The sequence below is a fragment of the Lepidochelys olivacea genome (assembly GCF_965140295.1).
Source record: "Lepidochelys olivacea isolate rLepOli2 genome assembly, chromosome: 1".
NCBI classification, from domain to species: domain Eukaryota; kingdom Metazoa; phylum Chordata; order Testudines; family Cheloniidae; genus Lepidochelys; species Lepidochelys olivacea.
This window is the reverse complement of record NC_140411.1, coordinates 125,229,129-125,249,012: the sequence shown is the minus strand read 5'-3', so window position 1 is coordinate 125,249,012 and position 19,884 is coordinate 125,229,129. Positions and strand designations below refer to the sequence as shown.

General features: G+C 46.6%; 1 protein-coding gene across 1 annotated transcript in view; it reads right to left on the bottom strand.

Annotated features, from left to right (window-relative positions):
- The window catches only part of RP2 (RP2 activator of ARL3 GTPase), a 33,519-nt gene extending 16,435 nt beyond the window's left edge, over window positions 1-17,084 (bottom strand). Inside the window, exon 1 of the mRNA XM_084649667.1 lies at window positions 16,910-17,084. Within this exon, the coding sequence (XP_084505793.1) occupies window positions 16,910-17,038 (129 nt within the window). The 5' untranslated portion in view covers window positions 17,039-17,084. The remainder of the gene's footprint in view (window positions 1-16,909) is intronic.
- Window positions 17,085-19,884: the final 2,800 nt, after the last annotated feature.

Here is a 19,884-nt window from a genome sequence, read left to right as displayed (position 1 = left end):
GTGCAAAGCCATCCACAATGTCATGCACATTGCCCAATCATGGCCTTTCAGAGCAGGATGTGATTAATGGCCCTGCACACTTCCATCAACATGAATCCAACGGTCAACTTTTGTACTCCAAACTGGTTAGCGACCAATTGGCAGCAGTCTGGAGTAGCCAGCCTCCACAGTGCAATCACCATGTGCTTCTCCAGCAACAGGGTGGCTCTCATTCTCATGTCCTTGTGCCACAGGGCTGGGGTGAGCTCATCACACAGTCCCATGAATGTGGCTTTCCTCATCCAAAAGTTCTGCAGCCACTGCTCGCCATCCCAGACATGCATCACAACGTGATCCTACCACTCAGTGCTTGTTTCCTGAGCCCAAAAGCAGCGTTCCACTGTGGTCAGCACCTCCATGAATACCACAAGCAACCTTGTGTTGTAACTACTATGTGTGGCAAGATCAATGTTGCACTCCTCTTGCCTTTGTAGTTTAAGGGATAACTTCACTGCCACTCATGACATGTTGGTCAGAGGGAGCAGCATACTGGTCAGCAGTTCGGGATCCATTCCTGTAGCCCAAAAGAGGCAGGGCAGGGAGCACAGTACACTGGCCCTTGAAAGATGGTGCCGTATCTAGACTGAAGCACAGGGATTGCTGGGATGCAAAGCAATGCATCACAGGGCATTGGGACTGGACCCAGGATGCCCCGTGACTCCTCTCCCTCCACCCCCCTTCCCACAAGTCTTAGTGGCAAAAGAGAAAGGTGTTCTGTGGGACAGCTGCCCAGAGTGCACTGCTCTGAATAGTGTTGCAAGTGCTGCAAGTGTGAACACGCTATTGTGCAGACAGCTGTCAGTGTGAACAGCAGTTTTCCTTCAGCGCTCTGACCGGCACTGTAACTGACAGTGCTGTAAATCTGCCAGTGTAGACGTGCCCTAATTCTTGTATGTGTTTTGTGGGAAGGAAGGGGGTGGAGTGTTAAAATACTTGTAGAGAGAGACACTGTCCACTTGAGGTTTATTTCAATTGACTTTCAAAATTCAGTTTATGCTAAAGTACATTTTTAGGTTTTTTTTTTGGTTTTTTTTTTAAGATATTTTTAAAAATTAGGAAGAGTTAACAGCACCTCTGTTCATAGGGTCTTTTCAGTAAGAGAATCTGACAGCCAGGAAATACAGGGGAAACACACTTACTGTACAGGAAGTAATGTCAAATGCAAGAGGCAAATGAAAGCAATTTCCCCCCCCCCTTAACTTTTCTGTTGTAGTCATCTTAGGTGTTACTTGTAATTGCATGAAGTTAGTCATTTTCAGAATAAAGTTTAGGTCAGTGTTCCTTTAAGAACTTCTGTGCTGAATGCAGCTACTGTTGAGACAGTCAGTACAGAAGTTCATACATAATTCAGTTTCTTTGCAGCTCTCTCTTCAGACAGAAGGGCAGACAGGATTTAACTTAGAAGTGAGCCTTAGGGATTTAAGCACAGAGTTCCCATAACAAATGGGTACTAAGGGGTTAAATCCACCTTCATTACAGTTTATCCCTAGTTGCTTAACAAGTTCAGTTTGATAGCCTGCTTTTTGCTACATTAGGAAAGACAGACAAGCCTACAACCAATGGATTTCTCAAAGAAATCTTTACTCAAAAAGATTCTTTACCTAGCCATGTATGCTAGAAATTCCATAGCAAGAGTTTCTACACCCCTGGGAGAAGTATGTGTCAAAATTCAGTTATCAAGCAAGTCTGTGGCTGAACAATTCTCATCTATGTTACCCATCAGTGGCTAGACAGGATTTTTTAAAAGCTGTGCTATGGTTCTCCCCCCGACCCTCCTTCACCATTACTGAGAAGCCCTTTAGCTTTAACAGTATTTGAAGCTGTTTTCCCAGTTTGGTAAAAATTCTAAGAGTGACAGGGCTTATAGGGAAGGGGGAAAAAAGTGAAAAATTAGTAAGTACAAAGGCAAAAAAAGCCAGGGCCTCAACCTTTCAAAATGGTAAGTGTTCCCAGGATGACGAAGGATTTGAACAGCTACCTGAACTTTCCTAAAACAGCTTGTGCCAGCGTGCCTATTCTTTGCCTATCCCACCAAATTAGCGAGTCTTACTACTCAGCCCATCATGATGCATCACTGTGGGCTAGTAACCACTACAATTCTCAATGGATCATGCCTGGCTACTGTTTACCCAGGATGCCAGAATTTAGTGGGCTTCCTACCCCAGACTATTGACATTAAATGGTGTCTTTGAACTATGCTATTATAAGGTAATAACAGATGCCCAAATATGAGTGTGAAAGCTAAAGCCACAACAAAGCAGCCTGGTAGAACTCCACAGTTCTTAATGTTTAAAGCAGAAAGAACGAGGAGTACTTGTGGCACCTTATAGACTAAAATTTGAGCATAAGCTTTCATGGGCTAAAGCTTACTTCATCAGATGCATGTAGTGAAAAATACAGTAGGAAGATATATCTAACAGACAGCAACATTAGAAATAAGGGACGTTTGTTTTATGAAACACTCTTGCTTTTCAATAGTATCGCCGAGACTTCTGGATTGCTGAGATATTTGAGTGTTCTGCAAAAGTTGGGATGTCAACTGAGAAGATCCAAGCTCCAGTGGATACTCCTACCAGAACCTGAAAACACAGACTCAGTAAACTGCAAAGTGGTGCTAACATCAGACCTAAGACATTTGAAGACAAGACTGCCAAGACCTGATTAGGACTATGGAGATATCTTGGCTCCACTACCAACAGATCTCCTGAAATAACGGAAGCAGAATGAACAGAGGAGTTCTTGATTCCAGTCCAAGAAAAGGGAATATGCCAACACTACTTGTATGACCCTGGAGCAGAACTGGAAGAGTCTCTCTCCTTCGTAATAAAGGGTAGTCAGGATTTGCTGCCCATGCAGAACAGGTAAGACAGAAAACTGAAGACACATTTGTGCTGTTGTATACAAGAACTCTGTTCAAAGAATCTTCCTAGACACAGGGAGAAAGTCTCACAGACTAGACAAACAGCTCTCAAAAAATCAATAACTCTTAGATTTAGTGTTCATCTCCTACAGAGTCCACAAACCTTAAGAAGACTGGAAAACAACGTGAATATCCCAGTCTCTCCATCTGGAAATATTACAGAATATACAGTAAAGTAGGTGACAACTGAACTCCCTGATGAGTATTTTCAGTGACCTGAAACATATGTGGTTCAGGTGTACATAGCATCAGGAAACTGTTGTATCTTTGTAATTAGTTTTATAAATAAAGGCATTACCTAATTACACTGTCATGGAACCTCTCTGTGGACTAGAGTCTAGAGAGAAACAAGAATACACTCAGACACAACAGTAGGAGGTCAGGTACCAATTTTCCAGCTTAAAGGATACCTTGGATACTTGCAGCCAGTCAGCCAGTAACAGGACTTAAATTTGCCCCACAAGAAGAGGCAATTTGCCTATTCCTTGGTTCTACAGTACATTAAAATTGCTACATTGGTACTATAATTGGCATTCTTAATCTCATCTGAAAATATCAGATCTACAAGTTAAGTGGGCATTGTCGCTTGAGTGTCCAGGGTCAGGTAAATTTAAACCAATATAAAAACACTTCTGAGGCATCTGCATTAGAAATAGATTATCTGCTACAAAAAGATGAAGGATGAAAGCCCTAGATCTTCCTGGCACTGCAGCAGAACAGGCTCCAGGATGGAAAGATCAGAGATGTGACACCAGAAGGCCCAATCGAGTTGCAACAGAGGCTTTCAATACCAAGGAAGCGTAGTCCCAGTAGTCCCAAGAGTGACTGCTAATTTTTTATTTTGAAAAAGTTGCTCCTAGGAAGCTTAGGGGATGTCAATTTTAGTACATTGCACAAAGCCAGAAGCATGCAAATCCAGCCTCTGTAGATGATAGTGGAGCAGATCTGAGAAAGAACTTCAGTTTGGGTCTGGGAATGGTTTTCAAGAATTCAGTGCTGAGGATTCAAGGACACTTTGGTTAGGGAACCCCATTGAGGGGTTCTGGAGCCTAAGGCAGCAGTTCTGGGTACACCTCATAATTCTGGCCTGGAAATAGAAAGTGTTCTACTCATTTCATCTGGAGGACCTCCCACAAAAGGAACGTCTAGGCCCTAGAGCCTCAGCCGACTATTGCTGCAGGCAGTGATGAGCTGCCAAAAAAACTTAACCACCGGTTCCCTAAAAAAGTGCTGATTTAAGGGATGTCGTGTCCCCTCCCGCCCCCGTAGGCTCTGTCCTGCTCCCCTACCCTTCCCAGGCCTGTTCTCCATCCCAGGTACCTGCTGGTGGTGCAGGAGTCCTGCAGCCCTTGCATCAGTGGGGTTGCTCCCAGCATGTCGGGCAGTGGCTCCCTGCAGGGAAAGGCTACAGTCTGCCCAACTCCCCACCGCGGGATGTGAGCGCCCCTCAGTGGCGGAGGCCAGACAGCCCCACAGCACAGGCGCAGGAGAGACTGAGGGGGGCTCACCCAAGGCAGCCCCCAGCCATGGCACCAGCCGGCCCTGCCCAGCTCCTGGGGCAGAGGAGGCTGCTGCTGCCAGGGGCCCGGCTCCCCGGCCCTATGCGGTGCCCAGTCACACAGTGCCTGATCTCCCTGCCCAGTACAGCCGGTCATGCTCCCTGGGCCGGGCACGAAGCAGCATGGAGATCGGCCGCGGCTGCTGAGCAAGGCGGCATTGGATCAGCCTCTGCGTGTGGGGCCCTGGAGTGGCTGCCTGGATGGCTGCACAGTGCAGGTACCAGCCACAGCCCGGCCCCTGCCCCGAGACAGGACGCGGGGCCCCGCAGCTCTTCCATAGCCCCACGTCCCCCAAACAGTGCTGCTCCATGCACCCTCCCCCCCCAGCACCAAACCCCTTCTCCAACCAGGACCAGCTTTAGGATTTTTGCCGTCCCAAGCAAAAAAATTTTTGGCCACCCCCACTTCTTTTTCGTGCCCCCCTGCCCTAGCTCTGCCCCTTCCCAACCCCTACCCCAAATCCCCAGCCCCACCTCCTCCCCCGGGTGGGCCACATTTCTTTCCCCCTCCCATTGCTTCCTATGGCTTCCCCCCGCAACCCTCCGCCCTAGCTCACCTCCGCTCCGCCTGTTCCCCTGAACACGCTACTGTTCCACTTCTCCCCCTCCCTCTCAGGCGAGGGAGAGGCAGCGCGTTTAGGGGAGCAGGCAAAGCGGAAGTGACGGAGGGGGGCACAGGAAGTAATGGGGGGGAGAGTGGAGGTGAGCGAGGGGGGCACAGGAAGTAACGGGTGGGGGGGGAGAGTGGAGGAACCGCTCCCTCCCCCAGCCCACCTCCGCTCCACCACCACCACCTCCCCTGAGCACACCGCCGCTCGGCTTCTCTCTCCCTCCCTCCCAGCCTTGCCACGCAAAACAAGCACGCGGCAAGCCTGGGAGGGAGTGGGGAGAAGTGGAGCGGTGGCGGCACAGTCAGGGGAGCAGGTGGAGGTTAGCTGGGGCACATTTCTAGGGACAGCATGGCCGGCACCAGAATGCTGTCCCTAGAAACGTGCCCCCCAAGCACCTGCTTGTTTTGCTGGTGCCTAGAACCGGCCCTGTTTCCAACAGCCCCCTTCTATAACACTGAGCCCTACACCTTGCACCCTCCCTAGGGCCGCAAGTCGGGGCCCCTTGGCCTGGGGAGCTGCCCCAGCTGAGCCCCACCCTGGCTGGGACTTTCTGGGGCAGTGACTGTACCCAACTCACCCCACCCCATTCCCTGACCACCCCCCCCCGAGAACCTGCGCCCGCTCCAACTGCTCCCTGCTCCTTATCCAACCCCTCCTCCTAGCCCCAGCCCAGCCCCCTTACCATGCTGCTCAGGGCAGTGTGTATGGATGCTGTGCAGCCCACTGGAGCTTGCAGCCCCACCCCCTTACGATGCTGCTCAAAGCAGCAGACGCTGCAGAGCTGCCCAGGAGTGGTCCAGAGCACTGCCGGCGTGGCATGCTGAGTGTCTGCGAGGGGGGGAAGGCGGGGGAGGAGCCAGGGGAGCCTCCCTGGCTGGGAGCTCAGAGAGCTCTGGGAGAAAGCTATTGTTGACACAGTCCCGTGTAAACACTACTCAGAGCTTAAGCATCGGATACCAAAAAGACTCTGGGACAGGAAACCCAGTTTTTAAGTGCCAACTCAGTAGTCTCCAACAGATAAGGTGACTCTGGTGCCACCCATAAGAACAGCAATCAACACTGCCAGGTTCTCAGCACCAGACTTAATCTAGATAGCTCTGGGGACTATCAGCCACTTACACCAGACAATCTCACAGCACGTGATTTTCCTGATCCTGCAGTGCTAAATTCTTAGCTGATGGTTCCAGAAAAATCAAGGAAGCTGGCACTTCAGCACCTGAGTGAGCCAGTGTTTGCAAGTCAGGGAACTTGGTGACAGTCATGATGAGGATAACACTACTTTACTAAGCCCTGGTCTACACTAGGACTTTAGGTTGAATTTAGCAGCATTAAAATCGATGTATACCTGCACCCGTCCACACAATGAAGCCCTTTTTTTCAACTTAAAGGGCTCTTAAAAATCGATTTCCTTACTCCACCCCTGACAAGTGGATTAGCGCTTAAATTGGCCTTGCCGGCTCGAATTTGGGGTACTGTGTGAACAATTCGACGGTATTGGCCTCCGGGAGCTATCCCAGAGTGCTCCATTGTGACCGCTCTGGACAGCACTCTCAACTCAGATGCACTGGCCAGGTAGACAGGAAAAGAACCGCGAACTTTTGAATCTCATTTCCTGTTTGGCCAGCGTGGCAAGCTGCAGGTGACCATGCAGAGCTCATCAGCAGAGGTGACCATGATGGAGTCCCAGAATCACAAAAGAGCTCCAGCATGGACTGAACGGGAGGTACGGGATCTGATCGCTGTATGGGGAGAGGAATCCGTGCTATCAGAACTCCGTTCCAGTTTTCGAAATGCCAAAACCTTTGCCAAAATCTCCCAGGGCATGAAGGACAGAGGCCATAACAGGGACCCAAAGCAGTGCCGCATGAAACTGAAGGAGCTGAGGCAAGCCTACCAGAAAACCAGAGAGGCGAACGGCCGCTCCGGGTCAGAGCCCCACACATGCCGCTTCTATGATGAGCTGCATGCCATTTTAGGGGGTTCAGCCACCACTACCCCAGCCGTGTTGTTTGACTCCTTCAATGGAGATGGAGGCAATACGGAAGCAGGTTTTGGGGATGAAGAAGAAGATGATGATGATGAGGTTGTAGATAGCTCACAGCAAGCAAGCGGAGAAACCGGTTTTCCCCAACAGCCAGGAACTGTTTCTCACCCTGGACCTGGAGCCAGTACCCCCCGAACCCACCCAAGGCTGCCTCCTGGACCCAGCAGGCGGAGAAGGGACCTCCGGTGAGTGTACCTTTTAAAATACTATACATGGTTTAAAAGCAAGCATGTGAAAGGATTACTTTGCCCTGGCATTTGCGATTCTCCTGGATGTACTCCCAAAGCCTTTGCAAAAGGTTTCTGGGGAGGGCAGCCTTATTGCGTCCTTCATGGTAGGACACTTTACCACTCCAGGCCAGTAACACGTACTCGGGAATCATTGTACAACAAAGCATTGCAGTGTATGTTTGCTGGCGTTCAAACAACATCCGTTCTTTATCTCTCCGTGTTATCCTCAGGAGAGTGAGATATCATTCATGGTCACCTGGTTGAAATAGAGTGCTTTTCTTCAGGGTACACTCAGAGGAGCCCATTCCTGCTGGGCTGTTTGCCTGTGGCTAAACAGAAATGTTCCCCGCTGTTAGCCACAGGGAGGGGGGGGGAGATTGAGGGGGTAGCCACGCGGTGGGGGGAGGAAAAATGCGACCTTGTAACGAAAGCACATGTGCTATGTATGTAATGTTAACAGCAAGGTTTACACTGAAAGAGTGTAGCCACTGTTTTATAAAATGTGTCTTTTTAAATACCGCTGTCCCTTTTTTTCCCTCCACCAGCTGCATGTGTTTCAATGATCACAGGATCTTCTCCTTCCCAGAGGCTAGTGAAGCTTAGAAAAAAAAAACACACTCAAGATGAAGTGTTCTCTGAACTCATGCTGTCCTCCCACACTGACAGAGCACAAACAAATGCGTGGAGGCCAATAATGTCAGAGTGCAGGAAAGCACAAAATGACCGGGAGGAGAGGTGGCGGGCTGAAGAGAGTAAGTGGCGGGCTGAAGAGAGGGCTGAAGCTCAAATGTGGCGGCAGCATGATGAGAGGAGGCAGGATTCAATGCTGAGGCTGCTGGAGGACCAAACCAGTATGCTCCAGTGTATGGTTGAGCTGCAGCAAAGGCGGCTGGAGCACAGACTGCCACTACAGCCCCTGTGTAACCAACTGCCCTCCTCCCCAAGTTCCATAGCCTCCACACCCAAGAACGCGGTGGGGGGGGGCCCCACCGGCCAACCAGCCACTCCGCCACAGAGGATTGCCCAAAAAAAAGAAGGCTGGCATTCAATAAATTTTAAAGTTGTAAACTTTTAAAGTGCTGTGTGGCATTTTCCTTCCCTCCTCCACCACCGCTCCTGGGCTACCTTGGTAGTCATCCCCCTAGTTGTGTGATGAATGAATAAAGAATGCATGAATGTGAAGCAACAATGACTTTATTGCTTCTGCAAGCAGTGATCGAAGGGAAGAGGGGAGGGTGGTTAGCTTACAGGGAAGCAGAGTGAACCAAGGGGCGGGGGGGTTTCATCAAGGAGAAACCAACAGAATTTTCACACCGTAGCCTGGCCAGTCATGAAACTGGTTTTCAAAGTTTCTCTGATGCGTACCGCACCCTCCTGTGCTCTTCTAACCGCCCTGGTGTCTGGCTGCACTTAACCAGCAGCCAGGCGATTTGCCTCAACCTCCCACCCCGCCATAAACGTCTCCCCCTTACTCTCACAGATATTGTGGAGCACACAGCAAGCAGTAATAACAGTGGGAATACTGGTTTTGCTGAGGTCTAAGCGAGTCAGTAAACTGCGCCAGCGCGCCTTTAAATGTCCAAATGCACATTCTACCACCATTCTGCACTTGCTCAGCCTGTAGTTGAACAGCTCCTGGCTACTGTCCAGGCTGCCTGTGTACGGCTTCATGAGCCATGCCATTAAGGGGTAGGCTGGGTCCCCAAGGATACATATAGGCATGTCAACATCCCCAACAGTTATTTTCTGGTCTGGGAATAAAGTCCCTTCCTGCAGCTTTTGAAACAGACCAGAGTTCCTGAAGATGCGAGCGTCATGTACCTTTCCCGGCCATACCACGTTGATGTTGGTGAAACGTCCCTTGTGATCCACCAGATCACACTTGCAGCACTATTGAAAAGTACCCCTTGCGGTTTATGTACTTGGTGGCTTGGTGCTCTGGTGCCAAGATAGGGATATGGGTTCCGTCTATGGCCCCACCACAGTTAGGGAATTCCATTGCAGCAGAGCCATCCACTATGACCTGCACATTTCCCAGGGTCACTACCCTTGATATCAGCAGTTCTTTGATTGTGTGGGCTACTTGCATCACAGCAGCCCCAACAGTAGATTTGCCCCCTCCAAATTGATTCCCAACTGACCGGTAGCTGTCTGGCGTTGCAAGCTTCCACGGGGCTATCGCCACTCGCTTCTCAACTGTGAGGGCTGCTCTCATCTTGGTATTCATGTGCCTCAGGGCAGGGGAAAGCAAGTCAAAGTTCCATGAAAGTGCCCTTACGCATGCGAAAGTTTTGCAGCCACTGGGAATCGTCCCAGACCTGCAACACTATGCGGTCCCACTAGTCTGTGCTTGTTTCCTGAGCCCAGAAGCGGCGTTCCACAGCATGAACCTGCCCCATTAGCACCATGATGCATGCAATGGCAGGGCCCATGCTTTCAGAGAAATCTGTGTCCATGTCCTGATCACTCACGTGACCGCGCTGACGTCGCCTCCTCGCCCAGTATCGCTTTGCCAGGTTCCGGTGCTGCATATACTGCTGGATAATGCGTGTGGTGTTTAATGTGCTCCTAATTGCCAAAGTGAGCTGAGCGGCCTCCATGCTTGCCTTGGTATGGCGTTGGCACAGAAAAAAGGCGCGGAACAATTGTTTGCCGTTGCTCTGACGGAGGGAGGGGCGACTGCCGACACGGCTTACAGGGTTGGCTTCAGGAGGCTAAAATCAACAAAGGGGGTGGCTTTACATCAAGGAGTATTTCAGGCAGGACTTCACAGAGGGTTCCAATAAGAAATGGTGCACCTAAGTTATTGTTCTTATTGGAACAAGGAGGTTAGCCTGGCCTCTGATTGATACATGGCTAGATTTACCTCAATGCACCTTCTCTGCAAGTGACTGCAGTGTGAACTAGAGGAGTGAGTCCCCTAGACAGGGGAGGAGGCAAATGAGTACAAAACAAATCTGGTCTATTTCTTGTTTTGATCCACTCCATCTCTCTTTTACATCTTTGGCTGGCAGCAGACAGTGCAGAAGGACTGCATGCCATCCACATCTCATGGCTGCTCGGCAGAAGATGGTACAGTACGACTGCTAGCCATCCTCATCTCTTGCCTGCCCAGCAGAAGATGGTACAGTACGACTGCTAGCCATCTGTATCGCCTGCCTGCTCACCAAAAGACAGTTCAATAGGACTGACTACAGGACTAAAGAGAATGACCTGGTCAAGTCACTCCAAATTTAGTCCCTGCACCCATGTCTGCCCAGGCACTCCCAGCCGACGTGGCCAGGAGCGCCTCGGACACGACGAGGACGGCTACCGGTCGTACTGCACCGTCTGTTGCCAGAAGGCAATGGGTTGCTGCTACTGTGTAGCAATGCCGTACCATGTCTGCCAGCACCCACGAGACATACGGTGACGGTTACCTGAGCGGGCTCCATGCTTGCCGTGGTATGGCGTCTGCACAGGTAACTCAGGAAAAAAAGGCGCGAAACGATTGTCTGCCCTTGCTTTCATGGAGGGAGGCCTGACTATATGTACCCAGAACCACCCACGACAATGTTTTAGCCCCATCAGGCATTGGGATCTCAACCCAGAATTCCAATGGGCAGCGGAGACTGTGGGAACTGTGGGATAGCTATCTACAGTGCAACGCTCCAGAAGTCGACTCTAGCCTCGGTACTGTGGAAGCACTCCATCGAGTTAATGCACTTAGAGCATTTTCTGTGGGGACACACACACTCGAATATATAAAACCGATTTCTAAAAAACCGACTTCTATAAATTCGACCTTATTCTGTAGTGTAGACATACCTTAAGTGACATTTCAGAGACAGTCAACAGCACTGAACCCAGCTGACAATTGGAAAACCCAAGGACCTGGGTATTTGTGTCCAGTAGCAATGAGCCACTTTGACAAATGGTGCTATATCTTTGGCAGCTAGGTATGTTGACTCAGATGGATCCCATTGTCACTTGAGTACAAAACCTCAAACTAGTGGTTCACCAGTCACTGATGCTTGATCTTTCACACTGGGGGAAACTGGAGACATCTGTGCATCAAGCCACTTCAAGCAAGTGGCCCTGGACAGTCAGTTGTGCTGGATCCTCAGCATCAGATTGTCAACACGGACAGACCTGGGGACCGAATGCCACTTTGCTTGAAGTGGTCAAAGTAAGTGCTTACAATAGTCAAAGGAATCAAAATCCTGGTACCAGATGAAGATGACCCAGACTGGTATGGGGACATTAACTACTCAATTTAGTGTGCTGCAAACCACGTTAATGATAAATGCTCGTCACTGGACTTTGTTGATCCAGATGAATACAGGGACCTTGGTACCACTTAGAGGTCACTGAACCACTACCAGTTCACTAAAAAGTCAACAGAGCCAGAACTCTGGCTTCAGATGAGACACAAACCACAATTTCTCTCTTTTTAACCATTTAGATATGTCTTCTACTTAACTGAAAGTTAAGTCCTTACCACCATAAAGCATGTAGTAATTTTGACTCTGGTCAGAATGTGTTTTTGCATCTACCACAAGGTATTTTAAGTATGGTTTGATGTAATGAAATATTAAGTATGGAGACACTAACAATCCCTCCATAATACATTAGTTATCCTGCAACATACACAATTTAAAAAAAAAAAAAGAAGACACACTTATGTTGTTTGAATCTTGATAAAAGCAAACTGGATGAATACAGTACTACACAACGCAGAAACTTAACAGTTATGTACAGATGCTGTTTCCACCTAACCATTATACATTTACATTCTTGTATCATCTTCTCACCCCACCAAGTTCCAGACCATCTTCTGCCCAAAGCAACAACCTGCTATATTTCAGAAGTAGCCAAGAATCCTCTAACACAAAACAGGATAGTTTAAGACAAATATAAAATCCAGCATCTCTGTAGTTAATGTACCACATTACATGTTTTAGTGACTGCATTGTAGGCATACCAAAAAGTATCTATATGAAATAGCTTGACTCAGGACCATCAAATCTCTCCTCTTAATCTGAAGCTAATACAGACTTTTAAAGGGTCAGTGAAATTTAGCACCCTTTTTGAGTATTAATTTTACTAGTAAAACCCAAGATTCTTTATAACCGAAATATCAGAAAACATTTCCGGTTTTTCCAGTTTGTTTTCTGTGTGGCCTTCTCACCAAGTGAGAGAAAATACATCTTCAAGCATTAGGAAAATATGGATGTAAAACTTTTTTTTGATAAATTTTCCAAGTTTCTGTACAGAGCCAATGCACAAGAAATTGCTACACAGAAACAATATTTGGAAACATTAAAAGGACTGAAACTAAGGATTTAGAACTGAAGTGCAATCTGTTTTACTGTGTTATTATTGCAATGCCAATTATGAACAAAAAGTAAATCTGACAGTGTGGTTATTAACTTTAGCTCAGCCCTACACTAGGAAAAGTATCAGAAGATAATCTCATTTTTAAAATTTGAAAACATTACACTAAGCAAAGCCATGCAACTTACAGTGACATGGGGGGGGGAAGAAATCAATTTTCACACTTCAGTCACTGTGGCTAGATTCTGTATCTACAGCACTCTGTCTAGAATGCAGTAAAGAGGGCTTCTTTTACAGTATTTGAAACTTGTGATGTCAAAGAGTTATTGACAACAGAAAGCTCTATTCAACTCTTAGTTCACAGGAAGGCAACTGAAGTCTAAGCAGAAAGATTCAGGTACACACAAGGAGATTTTTCTACACATTGTTAGACCTATAAAGTTTCCAATAATTTTTTCTTTAAATTAACTGGCAACTCCTATAGTTGACAGACAGCATCACATATAATAAAAGCGGTCTTGCTGACTGACAGACTGAAGTTAGAAATATTACCCAGTAAATGTGAACGTCCTACCCAAAGCAGTGTATTAATCACTCACACTATTAAAAGTGACCAAAAATGAATGCGAGAAGACACCTAGTGAAACTATTTATAAAGCTGAGGTTTTGGGGGTTTTGTTACTATGTATTTTCATTTGTGTTTTTGCACAACATAGAAAGACCTAGGTATCCTGTAAATGTTCTACTTTACTCTGTGCATTTGACAACAGTTCTTCATAGTCAGTTTTCATATTTATTTGGTCCTTTCACACAGCAATGAGGGAGAGGACAACATTAAAGACAGCATAACATGGGAGGAAACCTAGGGACAGTATCTAAAGCAACTTAAAAAAAAAAAAAAAAGGAGTTTACATTTTGCATTTGGGTCCCTTTAAAAGTTTGTCAATTCCACTTCATGGATGTTGGTACACTAAATGCCAAATTCTCTGTTTTAAAATTAACTTTTTTTCCATAGTCATTTACTACTATTTCTCAACTTCAACACAAAAACAGTAGCATTGAGTACACTTGGCAGCCAACACAAAAAGACAGAGGAAAGGGTAATGAATGTTTGAAACAGTTTCTATATATCTTTTCTTGAGACATTCAAAAATTAAATAGGTTTCAGAGTAAGCCGTGTTAGTCTGTATTCGCAAAAAGAAAAGGAGTACTTGTGGCACCTTAGAGACTAACCAATTTATTTGAGCATAAGCTTTCGTGAGCTACAGCTCACTTGGTTAGTCTCTAAGGTGCCACAAGTACTCCTTTTCCTTTTGAAAAATTAAATATTTAACCCTGCTGTTTTCAGTATAGTCCTCTAAACTCAAAAGCCAGGAATCATTACATATGATGGTTTGGAAAGAGGAAGCCTTTGCATAACTGCCTACAGACATTATGTGCAACAACTTAATATTTAAGTACGAGATTCTCTTTCACACATAGAATTGTTTAAAACTTGTTGTAATCTATTAGGAAAGTTAACCCCAAATGTCGTCTATTCTAATGTCTGAGACACTGACTGCTCCTAATGTTTTAATACAGTCACCTCCTGAGAAACAAGCTCACCTGAAGGGGAGTGGGGAGGAGAGAAAAGTGTGGAGTTTTCTCCGAATGACTTGTTTTGACCTTCCTCAGGGTTAGTAAGTAACTGTAGCTGTCATTTTATATTAAACTTACCCCTGTGGCTGGATATGACAGGTTCACAAAATGTAGTTTACTAATTTAACCGCTTTAACTTTAAATGAAATTAGTGTTTGGGTGGCTTCTGTTGTATCCTTTTACAATGATGTAAGAACCATTCCAACTACATTAAAAAAAGTAGCAACTGATAACAGTAACACTGTGGCAAGGGAGTAACAGCTATATAAGTAACATGGTCTGCCTCCTCCCTTTGCAAGCACTGTATTAGCCAAGCTGTGCCATAAGTATTCCCTACGTCTAGGAAATCAAAATATCAAGTCTGACATGAAGCAGCCTCCTTTGTCCTTACCCTCTAATCTTTGCGCATACTTAACCCCCATATCTTAGTTTAATCCACTAGAGAGCCTTAAGTGTCACACCAGGGCATCTGACCATGCTTAAATAAGAATGCAAGCCTGCAAAATAAATAAATAGTTTATACCTTTTCTCCCTTTATGGCTCATAAATGTGGTCTCAGTTTGGTTTTCACACACACAAATGGAGTTTCTAGTCTGTTTTATTTTTTTCAGGAAGGCTGTGTAGAATTGGAGAAGTACCAAGTACGAAGGAAGTGAAACATGAAGCTGTGAGTGAAAAGGAGAAGAATTTTTATTCAAATTTTCTTTCATATTCATATATTGCTTAGAGACCTCTCTCTCAATGGCCTCTCCACCAGTTGGAGGAGAATCCTTAGCAAAGATCCTGCCGTATTATGAGCCAAACTCCTCCGATCCTCCAAGACAACTTCCAGCAAATAAAAGGAAGAAGTGTCAGAGATATAAAATATTGCCCAAGAGAAAACATGCAAGTTTTTAAAAAGCCTTGCACACATCCTTGACGCATCATAATAGCTAGGGCCTGATGAAGTTTAGCTATGCATGGGTAAAGAGGCATTTATGTCAAGAAGGCTGTTTGGTTCTGTAGCTACTGCTGAATTTTATTTGTTTTTCTTACCTGTGTCTAGTGTGCCCCAGGACATCCACCCCCTTTTATTTACTGTTAGAAAGCCAAGGGATTAATATAAATAAAGGTACAAAGTCAGTTCTGCCCTGTCTACCACTACTTTGCATGTAACTCACAGTTACCATCTAGCTTAGTGCCAAAAAAAGAGCAAACTCCAATGAAACAGGAGAGATAAAAAACCAGCCTCATTCCACTACGTTTTACATGGATTAAACCTCACATTGAAGGCTGGGAGAATGTGGCTGCCCAACTAGTAAGCAGTGCCTTGCAAAGAGAGGTAGTTTGCCCCAGTTGCCTGTTACATTCCACCCTAAAGTGAAGGGGTTTGTTTTAAACTTTTAATTTATAAGTCCTGAATGGCATATAATGGGATGGGACACTGCCATATAAGACTGCATCTTTCCATAGGTGACACCACCTAATATGCAAAAAGAATGAGGAGTACTTGTGGCACCTTAGAGGCTAACCAATTTATTTGAGCATAAGTTTTTGTGGGCTAAAACCCACTTCATCGGATGCATGCAGTAGAAAATACAGTAGGAAGAGATACACACAGAGAACATGAAAAAATGGGTGTTAACGAGTGATCAATACAGGTAAGCTATCATCAGCAGGAGAAAAAACCTTTTGTAGTGATAATCAGGATGGCCCATTTCCAACACTTGACAAGAAGGTGTGAGTAACAATGGGGGGGAGGGAGGGGGAAGGAGGAGAGAGAGAGAAATAAGCAAGGGGAAATAGTTTTACTCTGTGTAATGACCCATCCACTCCCAGTCTTTATTCCAGCCTAATGTAATGGTGTCCAGTTTGCAAATTAATTCCAATTCAGCAGTCTCTCCTTTTGCAATCAGTAAAGATACTCAACCCACATGCCTCCGGTTTATCTGGGCTGCTAGCAAGGCATTCTCCATGGGAACTCCTCAGCTCTGAACTTCGTTTCTCACCCTTTGGTGAAATGCTAGAGATCAGATCCCCTAGCTTTCAGGATATGCTAGGACTTCGTGGGGAGTAGAAAAACAAGATACGGAACTGGAAGATAGAATTCAGTACTACCTGTCCAGGATGAGGAAAAGCACATTTCCCCCCATAGGAGACTGCACAGAGAATATTTTTTAATTAACAACAAAATCAAATATCAACACAACTACACAGGGCGTTTGTTAGCTGTAGCCTGAGGGGGCAGTTTGGGGGCCGGAGGGGTGTGTGTGTGTGTTTTGATTTAGCTAGCTAGAGTGCCCAGGGGCCAGCAACAGCACCTCCACCCAATCTAAAAACAAAACCCAACTCACCCGAGGGGAAGGAAGAGATGTGGGGGGAGGGGGGGGGCGCGAAGAGTAGCTACGGCAGAGCCCCACGGGAGCGACGCCTGAGCCGCCGCCACGCCAGGGTGCGGGAGACGGGGGCAGCCGGGAGGAGGAGAACGACTCGCCAGGCTGGGGGGCTGCGGCGGAGGCTCTGCCAAAGGGGGCGAGGGGCTGCTGCAGGGGGGGGGGGGTGCCGGGGCGGTACCTTGGCTCGCTGGTCCCAGCTGTACTGCGACGGCGGCTTCTCCTCGTCCGCGGCCGGGGGGTCCTGGCCCGCCCCGCCCTGCGCGCCCCCCTTCGCCGCTTTCCGCCTCTTGGAGAAGAAGCAGCCCATGGCCCCGCCGCGCGCCCGCCCGCCCGGAGGCGCCTCCCGACACCCAGGCACCCCCCCGGAGCGCGCGCGCGCACGCGCCTGCCCGCAAACCGCCCCGCCCCTGCCTCTCCCCGCGCGCCGCGGCTTCCGGCTTCTCCCACACCCGTCTCCCTTGGATACGGCAGCCCCGCCCCCTCCACCTGCAGCCGCAGCCAATGGCGGCTCGGCTCCGCTAATCAGGCTCGCCTGCCACGAGAGCGCTGAGCTCGAGACGCTTTTAAAGAGACAGGCGCCGTGTTTTGCCTGGCCCCGCCTCCTCCCCTGCCCCTGATAGGGGGGAAAGAGGGAAGCAAAATAAATAAATAAATAAATAAACAAATTCCCTCCCTCTTCTTCTGTGCCCGCCCCGGCCTGTTTCTTTAGTTCCCATCTGGCAGCTTTAAAGATTTAAAAAAAAAAAAACATTTTCCAAATTTGTCCCTGGTTATAACACCAACAAATAGCAGCAGCCCCGGGGGATGTGCCACCGCCCTGTCGGTCAAAATCAATCCTGAATTTTTTTTCTTTTTGGAATTTTTAATTCTGAAGTTTCATAGAAATTTCAACATTAAAAGCATGTCACCCCGCTTTAGGAGCCAGCCTTAAAAGCCCCGGCCAACCGGGCATCTGCAGCCACAGCAAAACGCCTGACCGAACCAGGTTGAAAATGAGGCACCATTAATTGAAAACCCTTCAACACTCCTTCACGCAGGACAATGCACAGCAAGATCCATGGGGAGAGGAATTGTTCTGCAGTTCCCACCTCCTATAACATTTAGAACGAAGCTGCCAGTTTAGTGATCACATCTTCAAGCTTTTCTCTATGTTCCTAAGGACGAAAACTTCCTTTTTAAAAAATCAAAACTCAGATTTTCTCATAATCACATGATTCCAGCAGCTGGGGCTCTAAGAAAAACATCAAATATCAAAGGCTCACAATAAAATTCTGAGGGTTATCAGCACTGAGGCAATATAGCTGTGTGTGTTTTGGAGAGTTACCAACAATATATAAAAAGAAAAGGAGTACTTGTGGCACCTTAGAGACTAACAAATTTATTTGAGCATAAGCTCTAGTCTCTAAGGTGCCACAAGTACTCCTTTTATTTTTGCGAATACAGACTAACACGGCTGCTACTCTGAAACCAACAATATATAGGGGGCCAGATTCTGCCTGCTGCTTATACACAGGTGCAGAGTGTGTGTGCACGTGTGTGAACATGCATGGACACAATTCCTGTTTTTGTACACAGGCCTATTTCCTCCCTATGCCCTTGAAGTCACACAGAGTGCCAAATGGGAAAGACAAGCCAGGATCTAAGCCCTGGTCAAACCAGCTGCACAGGGATTAAGCTGCACCCTCAAAGAGAAACAGCACACATCCATGCCCTGCCTCTATGATTCTGCACCACCTCTTTCTACGTACCTACCAGACATAGTTGTGATCAGTGTTTTAGTAGAACTTTACAGAGTTGAAAAGGTTGGGTTTTTTTTACATTGCACTTACCCAGCACCTGCCAAGTGAAAATCTAAGTTCAGGACAAACATTCATTAATTAAGTTTCACAAAACCCTTAGGAGGGAAGTGCCTAATTACAGCAGTTTGTTTAAATTAAAAGTAAGTATAGTAATGGCTGGTAGTAACTGAGTTATTAACTGCAATCATACTGCTACTGTACTTCAGGCTACAATTTTATCAAGTCTCAACTCATAAACAGGGCTTGGCCTTGTTAGTATTTAGATAGGAAACTAAGTGCTGAAAAATTACTTATGGTTTCTCAGTAAGTGGCATGTTGCCTTCTTAGTCAGCAGGAGCTAATGCTCCAGTGTCGTGGCAAGGGGCACTGTGCAAATATATTTTGCATGAAAGGTAACACCAAGGTCCTGACCACTTGTGGCCATTACAAATTCCATAGCACTTTTTGCAAGAAATTTTAGCCATAACACCATGGAAAACTTCCAGCTCAGCTAATTAAATTGTTCCGTAATTTGGTCTTTGTTTCAAATGAGTAAGTTATTCTTCACTTCCCCATTAAAACACTATTATGTGGTGTTTTCCATACTAACTGCGTGATGCATTTCCACTCCAGAGCTGGCTGTATTTCAGTACTGGAGGAAATTATTTCTGTACATATGAGCTACAGTATAAAGTCCTTTATGATGAAAAGTGCTCTATAGATTATATTGTAAATACAAGATAACAATTTAGTAGTAAGACAGGTATAGTTATTGCATAACATTATTATTAAATAACATTTACCAAATAAAATTATTCCTTACATCTAAGATATGTTATTCTTATAAATAAAAAACTATCAGTGTTTTAAAATAAGAACGGAAGAGAGGCTTGCTGGCTCAGGGATTGCTAAAGTGCTACATAAACTTTCACTTCTATATTAAGTCCACAATTCCATGGGGCAGGGGGAGCGGCAGCTGCTAAATACATGAAAGAGGGAAGGTGAGGTGATGTTAGTGAGGGAAAGATCATAGCTCTACTCCTCTGCAATGGGCAACGGAGCTAGCTGGGTAGGCTATGGGAAGGGGGATACACACACTGCAGTTACTGAAAAAGTGGCAGAATTTCATCTACAGCATGCACTACCCAGAAACTCTAAGAAGCCTGGCTGAATCAACTAGAATTACTCCTGGAAGTTCATGCTGCAGTGTGGCTCCTGCTCCAGTGTGGGCCTTCCTTCCTCCTTTTCTTGCTGTCCCTTGTGATATGTAGGCAGGACTTAAAATCCACATTCTGGGCCTAAATGCAGCCAGGAACTGTATCTTTATTTTACAGTAAAAATGCTTTCAACCATTTTAAAATAATTTAAGTCTATT